General features: G+C 49.7%; 1 protein-coding gene across 3 annotated transcripts; it reads left to right on the top strand.

The window, feature by feature from the left end:
• The first annotated feature begins 29 nt into the window (after positions 1-29).
• On the top strand, positions 30-9,783 carry D2HGDH (D-2-hydroxyglutarate dehydrogenase). Of its 3 annotated transcripts, none has more exons than XM_030280265.4 (9): positions 30-526; positions 2,882-2,939; positions 3,905-4,044; positions 4,486-4,679; positions 5,800-5,968; positions 6,532-6,675; positions 7,080-7,222; positions 7,966-8,131; positions 9,286-9,783. In XM_030280265.4, the coding sequence occupies exons 1-9, from the start codon at positions 259-261 to the stop codon at positions 9,558-9,560; spliced, it is 1,557 nt and encodes a 518-aa protein (XP_030136125.4). In that variant the 5' UTR covers positions 30-258; the 3' UTR covers positions 9,561-9,783. The 3 variants fall into 3 exon arrangements, with proteins under 3 accessions (XP_030136125.4, XP_012430989.3, XP_072789438.1); XM_012575535.5 differs by having other exon boundaries at positions 387-526; positions 2,842-2,939; XM_072933337.1 differs by lacking the exons at positions 30-526; positions 2,882-2,939 and having other exon boundaries at positions 4,033-4,161.
• Positions 9,784-12,676: the final 2,893 nt, after the last annotated feature.

The raw sequence follows: 12,676 nt of genomic DNA, 5'->3' as shown, positions 1-12,676 counted from the left end.
GCCCGGCCGCGCTGAGCGCGTTCGCGCTCAGCGCGGCCGGGCGGCATCGCCCCCTGGCGGCTTGGAGTGAGGCGCGCACACCGGAGCAGCGTCCTTGGAATCTCCGGTGTTACCGGGATAATCCCGAATTTCCCCCGCTAACCCACGCCGCGAAGCCCCCGTGGCGCTGCGGTGTGCCGTGGGAGGTTCCTTGAGGCGGTGCGGTTGCGCTGAGTGCCGAGTCCCCCTCACGGCCGGAGTAGGCCGCGGCCTGTGGGCATGGCTGGCGCAGCGCTGTGGCGGCGCGGGGCCGCCTGGCTGAGGGGCTGCCGGGGGAAGGAGGGGAAAGCTCCGGGAGTGTCCCGGGGCTGTGCCGGTTGCCGGGAGGTGGTGCGGACATGTGAGAGGTACGCGGTGAGGCGGCTGCCCTTCGACCGGCCGGCGGAGAGCGATGTGGCCTTCTTCGAGCGCCTCATGCCCGGCAGGGTGCTCGCCGGTGAGCCCGAGGTGGAGCCGTTTAACGTGGACTGGCTGAAGTCGGTGCGAGGTAAGCGAGATGCGCGGTGAAAGCTCCTTGGTGTCTCTGCTAGCTACCGGAACTACGAGTTTGCCAAAGGAAATCTTTATTTATGGCGTCTGTGCAGCCTGAAATGAACAGGGTCTATGCCTTTATTAATAGTCAGCTCTTTATTAAAAGTCAGCTCCGCAGAATTCCCAGGGCACGCCAGCAGCTGGAGGCGAAGAGGTGTGCAGTCCGCATCCGGAGTCCCAGAGTTATGGACAGAACAGCCTGGCTGGGACACTTGGCTTGGGCTAAGTACTGACATTGAAATGTTAATTAGCTAATTGTTCCTGGGAATCACCTACCTCCCCCCACCCTCACTACCATTCTAGGACTGGGATGCAAAATAATCCAGTGGAATCATGGGAGGGGGTTTTGGGGATGAAAAACACCCCTAAATGGAAAAGATGGGCACAGTGGAGGGGGCTGGATGGGTGTGCTGGTTGGGGAAAAGGGAACCCCATCCCTAGTCTGTGTTTGACCTCCCCGTTCCCCACCGAGGACGAGACTGGACTGGGCTGTGGGAAGCAGGAGCAAAGCAGACAGATACTTCCTGGTGCTGCCAGGAGAGAAGGAGAGGGACAGCTGCTGCTGGGCTTCGGCAGCAGGCTCTGCACATCCCCTCACCCTGCGACCACCAGTGTGCCGGGAGGAAAGGAGAGAGGCCAGTCTGCTGGGACTTCAGATACGGACTGCACACCTCTGCACCTCCAGCTACCAGCGTGCCACGGAGACTCCAGGGACAGACTCTGCCGCCTGCTCACCCTTCGGCTAGCGGAGAAGCTATAAGAGCGGGGGCAAGCTCCTTGTTGAGCCCCCTGCCGAGCTGACTTTTTAATTAAGAGCTGACTATTAATAAAGGCATAGACCCTGATCATTTCACCAGCAGACTGTCCTCCCCTCTTTCCCTCCTGGCCGCACCAGGAAGAAGTTTCCTTGTGCTCCTGCTTCCCACAGCCCAGTCCAATCTGGTCCTCTGTAGGTTATGGTGACAGGTCAAACACAGACTAGGGATGGGGTTCCCTTTTCCCTAATGAGCACACCCATTCAGCCCCCTCCACTGTGCCCATCTTTTCCATTTAGGGGTGGTTTTCATCCCCAAAACCCCCTCCCATGATTCCACTGTATTATTTTGCATCCAGGTCCTAGTGTAGGCGGGGTTGTAGGTGATTCCCAGGAGCAATTGACTACTTAACATTTCAGTGCCGGTACTTAGCCCAAGCCGAAGTGTCCCAGCCAGGCTGTTTTGTTCATAACACAGCCCACAATTCCTTCCAACAAGGGAGCCTTGAGGGTTAGCGAGTCCAGCTCCTGACTCTGCACAGACACCCCGACGGTCCCATCCTGTGCATCCCTGAGAGCCTTGTCCAAATGCTGCTGCAGCTCGGGCAGCCTCCCATTCCCTGGGGAGTGCCCGACCGCCCTCTGGAGGAAGAATCATTTCGTGATACCCACCCTAACCCTTTCCTGACACAGCTCCAGGTCACCTCGGGTCCTGTCACTGCTCACCAGAAACCACCTGAATGCCTCCCCTTCAAAATTAATTTTACTCATAAAATTACTCCTTTAAAAATCACCTGATACCTTGTAAACTTATAGGCTTTCATTTAAAAATAAATCTAAATCCTCTAACTTAATAATTAATTTTTTTTTCCTGAGACGAGTTGATTCAGCTAACAGTTTTGATTGAACCTCAGAAAAAACTAAGAAAGCTTTTGGGAGAGTTGATTGCAGCCTTCCAGTACCTTAGGGGGGCTTATAAAAAGGAGGGAGAGAGATTCTTCATATGGGTCTGGAGTGGCAGGACAAAAGGGAATGACTTCCCACTGCCAGAGGGCAGGGTTAAGTGGGATATTGAGAAGAAACTCTGCCCTGTAAGGGAGGTGAGGCTCTGGCACAGGTTGCCCGCAGAAGGTCTGCCCCATCCCTAGAAGTATCCAAGGCTAGGTTGGACAGTGCTTGGAGCTACCTGGGATAGTGGAAGGCGTCCCTGCCCATGGAATGAGATGAACTTTTAGGTCCTTTTCAACCCAAATCATTCTATGACTCTGTGATTCTAAATCAAGCATTGTGAATTATTTGTTGGTTCTATCAAATATTTTATAAGAATTTAAACTGTGTCCCATTACCCCCAGTGGCAGCCAAGTCTACCTGTACATGCAAAGTTTTCTGCAGGACTCAAAGGGCAAGGCTGCTGTTGAAATGTTTGTTGTCCAAGTGGTTGAAATACCTAATGGTGGAGGGAGCATTGTTATTTCCCACCTTATGTTTTCCCACCTGTTTCTTTCTGACCTCTGCAGAGCCACAGCTTGCCTTGAGAGTCCCTTGCTTTCATTGCAGGCTGCAGCCAGCTGGTGTTGAAGCCCCAGACAACGGCGGAGGTGTCTCAGGTTCTCAGGTAACACACACCGTTTCTGCTGGGCTTGGTGCTGAGGAGACTTGGGTTGAGTCAGTGATGATCTGGTGCATGAAGGGAGCTTGTAGGTGTTCAGACACCCATTGCTTAAGCACTGGAGTTGCTGAGGTAGTTTTCTTAATGATTTTTCTGTTCTGATAAATGGCTGAAATTAGGTTTTGTACAGGTGCTCAGAAAAGAGAAGTTTTGTGAAAGATTCAGGAGGGTCTGTTTGAAAAGGTAAAGAAGGTTAGGGCAGAACCAGGCAGTTGGAGGGTCTGTTTTATCCACACTGGTGTGAGCACAGCTCTGGTTGGGCAGTGCTGTGCCAGATCAGTGTTTGGCTGAGGAGCTGAAAGCTGCAGGAGCGTGCTCTTGGCTCTGTTAAAACAGGGGTGCAGAGCACAGGAAGGGCAGGCAAGGCTTCTGAAGGAGCTCTGGTGCTGTGGGGTCTGTGCCATCCCTTGTGCAGGAGCTGCTGTGAGCTCAGAGGGGATGTGATGTGGCAGGTGGAGCAGCTGAGGCACAGGTGCACATATGGTTGCCTACAGGGCATTAATTTCTTGGGAGGAGGAGGGCAGTCGTGTCTGAAACCACTGCCAGAGGCTGGCTGTCAGAGCCCACTGGGGAGCCCAAGCTGTTAAAACACACTGCTGCAGGAACAGCTTCTGCAGAAACATAAGCAGGGCTTTCCAGGCAGTTGTTGTGTGCCAGGTGTGGAGATACACAGGGGGCTAACCTCAAGTGTTGGTTCTTTGCTCAGCACTGCAATATGTTCAGACAGGAGTTGCACTTTCTCACTTTGTCATTGAAACTTTCCTTCCATCTATTTAATCTTTTGGTGAAATGCTGCTTAATTTTAAGGAGCACTGTCACAACATTCGACATTCATGTAGAGGTGAAACTTCTCTGACAGGCTGATTATGGCTTTTAAATGCATAAAAATTCAGAAACCTTTTTCCTTCCAGGTACTGCTATGAGAGGAACCTGGCAGTGAACCCTCAGGGGGGGAACACAGGCCTTGTTGGTGGCAGCGTTCCTGTCTTTGATGAGATCATTCTCTCCACTGCTCTCATGAACCAGATCATCAGCTTTGACAAAGTGTCGGGTAAATATTCCAGGGATGTGAAGCACAGAAATGAGCCCCAGGCTGCAAAACAGACATTTTCCTGGGAACAGATAGCAGCAGGATCAGCAGGGTTCAGCTCAGCAGCATCATAAGGAGGTTTGTTTGGATTTTGGGGGGATTAGGGATCAGGCTGGTGTGAGTATCTCTGTTCAGAGAGGGAGAACAATGGGCAGAGACACACTTCATGTTGCTGTGTTTTACCAATCCAGAGTTGTGGATGACGAGATATTGAGGCAATAGCAAAGCTCCCCAAGGCTTGAGGAGGGCAGTTCCCTGGAGCATGCACAGATTTGTACATTTAAGTTGAATCCCAGGAAGTTTTGAAGGAAGTGGTGGTTGCATCTGCTCATGCTGCTCCTGCTTCTTGAGGAGGCACCTTCTCCTCACCCATCAGCTTGTAGCATGGCATTTGTGTTCCAGGAATCCTTGTGTGCCAGGCAGGCTGTGTGTTGGAGAGGCTCAGTGAGTATGTGGAGGAGCAGGGGTTTATCATGCCACTGGACCTGGGAGCCAAAGGCAGCTGTCACATCGGGGGGAACGTGGCCACCAATGCCGGAGGCTTGCGGCTCTTGCGATACGGCTCTCTGCGAGGGACCGTGCTGGGCCTGGAAGTGGTAAGGCGAGTACCTGGCAGTTCCCTTCTCTGTTTAATCCTGTGCTGCTTACTGCTTCCTGCTCTTCTCACTGTCCAGCATACAGCCAAGTTCCTTTCCAGCCTTCCACTCTGATCTTTTCCTTGTTGGACTCTTTTGAGAAGGGTCAGCACATCTTCATGTGTGTAGCATGTTATTGCTGCTGCAGTTTCCAGCTTCCTGACTTCCAGTGCTTGATGGCAGAGGTGGCGTTAGGTGGTTTTCTAATCCAGACAAGTGAAAAGAAGCTAGGGAGAAAATTGGACATCCCAGGTTATATGGAATTAGTTCCTCTGATCATTGGGTCTCTGGAGCACTCTGCTAAATCCATCCTGCATCACTCTCTTCTAGTGGCTGCTCACTTGAATTTTAACAGAATCATAGGATCACAAACTGGTTTGTGTTGGACGGGGCTTTGAAGATTATCTTAAGGTTTAAAGCCCACCCTCTAACAGAGCTGTCTGCTTTTGATTCGTTTGGCTACTGGCTGTGTCCTAGAGTCTCTGCTGTTCCTCAGCTGCTCCTGTCCTACAGGTCTTGGGATGTAAAGGCTGGATTAGGAGTTCTAAAGGTTTTCACGGCTGGGGACAAAATTTGGGCGGGGAACAAAAGCATGGCTTTGTTTTACTGTATAGGCTTAGAAAGGAGAGCATTTGTCTGAGGTCAGTTTGGCTCTAATGTCAAAATAGCTTTTAATAACCTGCCTTGGAGATACTCAGCCTTAATTTAAGGCTCAAGTGGCTGAGGGTTTACTTCATTCTGCTTAACTGTTCACTGTTTCAAGTAGCTTTCCTTGCTTCTGCTGGATAGTGGGAGCTAGGGCTGCAGAGAATGGCTGAATTCTCCACCATTAGTAAGAAAAGCAGAGCATTCTGGATCTTCTGTTATTACTTATCCTGATGGAAGGAGAAATACCTACTCTATCCTACTTGGGTAGGATGTAGAGGTGGGGAAGAGCTGGGAATGGAGGAGCAGTGTGGGAATGGGCTGCAGATGTCAGGTGCTCAAGGGGAGTGACACTTCCCATCAGCTTGCTGATAGGCGAGTTCATGCCAGCAGAGTCCTACCCAGGTGCTCTGACTGGGCCCCTGTGTTCTCACAGGTGCTGGCTGATGGCTCAGCTCTGGACTGCCTGACCTCTCTGCGCAAAGACAACACGGGCTATGACCTGAAGCAGCTCTTCATCGGATCCGAGGGGACCCTGGGAGTTATCACTGCTGTCTCCATACTCTGTCCTCAGAAGCCTAAGGCTGTGAATGTGGCATTCCTAGGTAGAAGCTGATATTAATGATTTCACACCTGAATTCAAAGGCTGGGAATATAGATAGAGAGGAGAAAGCATTGTTCAGCCTGCTGAGCTGGACTGCCAGCATCAACTGGTTTCTGGGAAATAATGTGTGGCTCTGTGCTAAAATACCTGTGCAGGTATTAAATATCTGTTGAAATATCTTCAAGGACAGTTTGTTCTGTAAGGAAAGTGGAGCCAGGAGCTTAGCCAGGGTGAGGAGGCAGGCAGGACAGTCCCCTCACTCGTGAGGGAGGGCCTGGTCTGACAGGCTCAAGAGGTGAGCAGGGCAAGAGGCAGCCGCCATCCAGGAGTCGGGTGAGTGACAAGGTGATGAGGCAAGGCTCAGAAATCATGTCTGCAGGTCAGGCTCTCGATCAGCAGAGTATGTGGCCAGGCTGCTTAAAAGCTGCTTCTGAGTGTCCCTCAGCAGGTCCAGAGTGGTTTGTGGGGAGCCTTCGCTGACATTTTTTTACTTCTCAGAGACCTCTAGAGGGTTTGGGAACATGTCTGGTTTTTGGTCCTGATTCCTCTTTCTTCTGTCTGAAGGTTGTCAGAGTTTTGCCAAGGTTCTGGAAACATTCACAACCTGCAGAGCCATGCTGGGCGAGATCCTGTCTGCCTATGAGTTTATGGATGAGAAGTGCATGGAATTGGTTGAGAGACATCTCAAGCTGTCCAGCCCAGTGGCAGGTACCAGTGGTATTCTCAGTGTAGAAAGGGGCACTGTACTGCTTGGGGATTTTTAGACTACTTTTAAACACTTTTAAAAAGTGACTAATTTTAAAATGTTGACTCACTGACTTTTAAAAGGTTGGTGATTGTATGGGCCTCCCTCATAATTTCTGTATCTAGTATATCCATTCCAAACACTTTTTATCTTTAAAGATGAGACTTTTTACTTGTATTTGTCCTCACAAAACTGCTGGCTTTCTGGAAAGTGGTTGCTTAATAAAATATCTAGCATGTCAGTGAAGTGTCCTCTCTGGCACCAGAGAGTCTGGGCACATAACATGTGGGGAAAGCTCCAAAACCTGCCCTGAATTCCTCTGTTTTGCCTCAGGGCATCTGTTTACTTTGTTTGCCCTCATTCTCAGACAGCCCTTTTTATGTTTTAATTGAAACTTCGGGCTCCAACACAACTCACGATGAAGAAAAATTGAACAACTTCCTAGAACGGGCCATGACTTCTGGTTTGGTCACTGATGGAACTGTGGCAACAGACGATAAGAAAATAAAGGCAAGTCCGTGTTTCCTCTCCCACAAATCTCTTTGACATGGATTTGTGTTTTATATAGGGAAATGTTCAGACTCGGGTTTGGTGTATGCATGTGTTACGGGTAATAAACATAATTCACGCCATTCCTTGTATGGAGTATAAAATGTTAAATACTTGTTAGATTATACCTCGTCTGTACTAGCCTCCCCCGCCTTCTCCCCTCCGAGACCGGGTGTATGTGGGAAACTGATTTACAAGTAAGAAGATAAGGCTCACCAGGAGATGGGCCATGGCTGGAAAGCTGCGGGAGACCCCAGGCACTGATCATGGCATGAACGACCCGAGATGGATATCTTGGAAATCCCCGGACAGATACATGTGAATGCAGCGTTCCTGTAAATTATTCTCCCTCATCTCCAAAAAAGAAAATCTTATTAACATATGGACTCTAAATAGAAGAAAGGACTGATTGCAAAAATCTTGGCCTCAGGCAGAATATTTCCTATAAAACTCGCTTGTGCCAGGGTGGAGGTGTGTGGGCATGGAGGAAAACCTCTCCTGAGGCTGACTCATTGTTACACACCCAGGGCTGACCCCGGGCTTGGCTCTGTTTTTTTTTCTGTGGCTGGCTAGATAGAATTTGACCACAAATAAAACTGTTTTGTTTTTTTTTTTTAGTTTGGCTGAATACATTTTCATTTATAACACATGGAACCCAAGAGCTACTTGGATTATATGAATTTCTGTGGTCCTTGATTCCTCAGGTGCTGTGGAGCCTGCGGGAGAGGATCACTGAGGCCCTCACTCACGAGGGTTATGTGTACAAGTACGACATCTCTCTGCCTGTGGAAAAGCTCTATGACCTCGTGACTGATATGAGGGCTCGGCTGGGCCAGAGTGCCAAAAATGTGGTGGGCTATGGCCACTTGGGTAAGTGGAGGTGCTGGGAAAGGAGGTGATGGCCCTTCTGTGCTGCAGGTGAGAGGCTTGAATTGAGGGCTGTGGAAAAGGAGGGTGCATTAGGATTTTTGTGTTTGAATTTCACTGCTTTCAGGGTGTTTTCCATATACTGATGGCAGGTTGCTGGCCAATGAGGCAGGGAACTGGTCATCTGTATCTTCCTGCTGCATACTTCCTATTTAGATATGTAATTTGTTCAATTGGACCATCAATTTGGTTAATGTACTTAGACACATTTGGCAGATAAACACTTTCTTGTCCAAAGTGATTAATCCTACTGGAAATCAGTTTTTTTGTGAGCCATTAACCCTCTAACAGAAAGCGATACTGGTAAATGCGCAGAAAGGCTGATAGGTTTGTCAGGAAAGTAACCTGATCTTACAAGCAGATAAACTGATCGTTTAGCAGAGCTGCTCTGTTACAAAAGAGCACTCTTAAGCACACTTGATTAGGGATCATCTGAAAGACACGTTGCATAACAAAGGCTTCCTATTGGTAGCTCTTTAAGGACTAAGCTGTGTTCTGTGAGGGTTCTGTGCTAGGATGCGGGAGGAGGATAAGTAAGTTGTATTTATCTTTGTGTGTTTTGTCTTTCGGAGTACCCAGCAACTCTGTGCCTAAACAAATACTGTCACACACAGTGGCAAAAAAGAGAAATTGTTCTGCTTTCTTTGTTTCTATTGATACAGTGCCAAAGTGCATTTAGAGCAGTGCACAAACATAATAGGGAGAGAAAAAGTGATGAAGGACCATGTTAGAACCTAATGATCATTATGAAATGCCATTGGGGAAGTCTTTGACATTGCATCACGGTGGTGGCACAAGCATTAATGCAGCACAGTGGGAATTTTAAAATCACAAAAGTCGGAGTTTGAAAGTGGCTTAACTCAGAACTCTTCCTCAAATATTGCACTAGGAGCATGGAAAAGCAACGATCCTATTTGAATTATTTGTGCACGGCGAGGCTGACATTTGTAGGACAGCGAGCAGCTTGTCCTTTTGGCACAGTTTGCAGTCTAACAATGACCCTGTTGTTTGAGAACGTGAAGGAGCCAGGAATGAGTATCCATTGCAGGGCCACCAGGTTTTTCTCCCAGACCCACCTGTGCAATATCTTCTTCCAGGAGATGGGAACTTGCACTTGAACATCACGGCAGAGTCCTACAGCCATTCCCTGCTGGATGCCATCGAGCCCTTTGTGTACGAGTGGACTGCGAGATGCAGCGGGAGCATCAGCGCAGAGCACGGGCTGGGCTTCAAGAAGAGGCAGTTCATTCAGTACAGCAAGCCACGCAAGGCAGTGCTGCTCATGCAGCAGTTCAAAGCCATGCTGGACCCCAAAGGCATCCTCAACCCCTACAAGACACTGCCCTCGGCTCCTGAGAGGAGCACGGGCTGAGGAGCCAGGACAGCAGGGCAGCTCCAGCTCCGTGCCTGCCCTTGAGCCACGAGCACACTGGATCAGCAAGCACGTGGAGTGCTCCGTGCTTGATTTTGTTAGCGGGATGGAACAAGTAAAGGAATGTGGTTGATTTTTTGGGGAGTGCCTGCTCTTGCTGAAGAACACACTGCTGGGTTTCCTGCTGAGTCTGAACATTGAAACTAAACACAAAGATACTGTGTGTGTATGAGTATTCTAACTCTCTCTCCCCTTGGGTTTGCTCTGATTTATGAGTGACAGCAGCCAAAGGAGGCATTTTCTCAATTAGGCTGTGCAAGTGAGAAGCTCACTTAGGCTCTGAAGCATCAGAGACACAGGAGAACCTGTGGATGCAAGTCTTCCAAGTGAAAGTGTTGCTCTTCCTGTCCTGGTTTGAAAAGCCAAGTGTCTGCTAGTGAAGGCAGGGGCCTCCTGTGAAATGGAAAATGTAAATCCCCTCCCTTTGAATTATTATTATTTTGAAACTAAGGGGCTCTCAGGCAAAGATATGGGAATAGGAATAACAGTTCATTACTAGGAAAATTAAAATACAAATGCAATAGTACAAAAAACAACAACAAAACAAAACAAAAAACCAAACAGACCCCCCCCAAAAAAAACCAAAAAAAACAAAACCTGCCAGAGTCAAAATAGGACCTGACACCTTGTGGGTCAGGGTGGTGGCAGCAATCCCCTTCCATGGTGGCTCAGCCCTCCTGCAGTGCCAGCTGTGCTTCTGCTGGAGCAGGATCCTGCACAAGGGGGGAGTTTTCCTCTGAAGCTTCAGGGGTGGTGATCTACACCACATCAGAGGAAAGCTGGTCTTCCTCTGGGAATGCAGTGGGAAGAAAGCTGCTCCTCTGGGGATGCAGTGGGAAGAAAGCTGCTCCTCTGGGAATGCAGTGGGAAGAAAGCTGCTCCTCTGGGGATGCAGTGGGAAGAAAGCTGCTCCTCTGGGGATGCAGTGGGAAGAAAGCTGCTCCTCTGGGAATGCAGTGGGAAGAAAGCTGCTCCTCTGGGGATGCAGTGGGAAGAAAGCTGCTCCTCTGGGGATGCAGTGGGCAAAGGCTGCTGTGCTGTTCCCAGGTCAGATTGGATCCAGGTAGGAATGTTTGGCTCCTCCCCTGGGCAGAGCATCTCCCCATGGATGATGGAATTTTCTCAGCCATGCAGGGACACTCAGTGGCCATGAACAGCAGAGATCTCCTGGAGGGAGGATTGGCTGTGGGAGAGATAAAGAAAAAACTGCCCAATGAACAGCAGAGAACTGCTCTGCCTTTAACACATGGTAATTTAATACACACCCAGCTAAACCTGAGACACTTCCTCACTTGTTTTATCTAATACACTTATTTCAAAGCCCAGAGTAGCATCTGGCTATGCCCTCTTTAGTGATGCCACCTCCAGGCTTTCCCGAATAAGCATCAGTGTTGTCCCATGTACAGGTCTGCAGTGCTGGAAAGGCTGGCCAGAGAGGAGAGGATGCTGGAGGCCCAGTTCTGGATTTTATTAACTGGAGGAGAAATAGCAGCAGCCAGGATGAGGGAGGGGATCCCAGCCCTCCTGCTTGATCAGGGGCAGGCTCTAGGCATGCCAGTATTTTCCTGCTTTCTTGATTTCTAGTCTGTTCTTCCCAGCAAATCATGATTTGATCTCACAGGGAGGTGTAAAGTTATCCCTCCCAACCTGGCTGGATAATATCTGGGATAACCTGGAGTGATAATCCAAAAGGACGAGGCTTGGAGCAACCTGGTCTAGTGGAAGGTGTCCCTGCCCATAGCAGAGAAGTAGAATGAGATGGGGTTTCAGGTCCCTTCCAACCCAAACCACTCTGAGACTGTGCTGGGAGTGCTGTGGGCTCTCTGGAGGGACAAGAGGCCTTGCAGAGGGATCTGCAGAGATGCACCACGGGGCAATGCCAGTGGCACAGAATTACTGAGCCCAAGTGCTGGGTTCTGCACCCAGGGTGGAGCAAGGCTGAGCACGAGCATAAGCTGGGAGAGGAGTGGCTGGGGAGCTGCCCTCTGGAAGGGTCTGGGGGTGCTGGTTGGCAGCAGCTCAGCAGGAACCATGGCCAGGAGGGCAGGTGGCATCCTGGGGACACCTGACACAGCGTGGGCAGCAGGCCAGGAGAGGGGATGGCCTGGCTGTGCTCAGCACTGGGGCGGCCTCACCCAGAGCACTCCAGCGTTAGAGATGGTGGGAAGGTGCTTGAGTGTCTCCAGAAGGGGAGAACCACACTGGGGGTGGAAGGCATGACCTGTGAGGAGGCTGAGGGCTCTGGGTTTGTGTGTTTGGAGAGAAGGAGGCTGAGGGACAACCTCGTCCCCCTCTGCAGCTTCCTGAGGAGGGGGCATGGAGAGGGAAGTGATGATCTCATGGGAATGCTGATCTCAAAGCAGGGCCAGGGGAGGTTCAGGCTGGACATTAGGAAGTGTTTCTTTATAGAGCATATAACCAAATACTGCACCAGGCTTCCTGGAGAGATGTCAGTGACTGTCAGATTGTCAGTGTTTGAGAGGCACTTGAGCAATGGTGTAACTTTAGGGCAGCCCTGAACTGGTCAAAGCAGTTGGACCAGATGATTGTCCCGAGTTCCTTCCAGCTGAGCTGTTCTATTGTAACATGAAGGGTTTTGTTGGTTTTGGGGTTCGGTTTTGTGTGCTAAGTCTGTTTTGTAATTTATGGTTTGTTGTATAAAACCACATTGTCACCCTTCTGCTACAGGGGGAAGTGAGTCATTAATCTTCTGGTTTCCTTGGTGTTTGTTAATCGTATCCGTATTTACTGATACGTGTCTCTCATAACCTAGGCCCTCTTGTATCCAAATGAAGCAGGTGGTGATCAGAGAGTCGGGATTTTCTAAAGGTAAATAGTGTCGCTAAGCTGATGACCTTTTACAGCAAAAGTATGTTTTCTGTCAACATGGGCATAGCAGTGGGTGTCAGCAAAACCTGTTATGCTCTTTCCTACAATTTTCGTCAGGCTGGACAGGGATTTGACTGGTCCGGCCCAATGGAAGGTTGTCCCCTGCCCATGGCAGGGAGGTTGGAACAAAGTAAGTTTCCAACCTAAACCATTCTGTGTTTCTCCTG

Source organism: Taeniopygia guttata, chromosome 9, assembly GCF_048771995.1.
Source record: "Taeniopygia guttata chromosome 9, bTaeGut7.mat, whole genome shotgun sequence".
Classification (NCBI taxonomy): Eukaryota; Metazoa; Chordata; class Aves; order Passeriformes; family Estrildidae; genus Taeniopygia; species Taeniopygia guttata.
The sequence above is the reverse complement of the archived record's forward strand: the minus strand, read 5'-3'. Positions and strand labels throughout refer to the sequence as shown.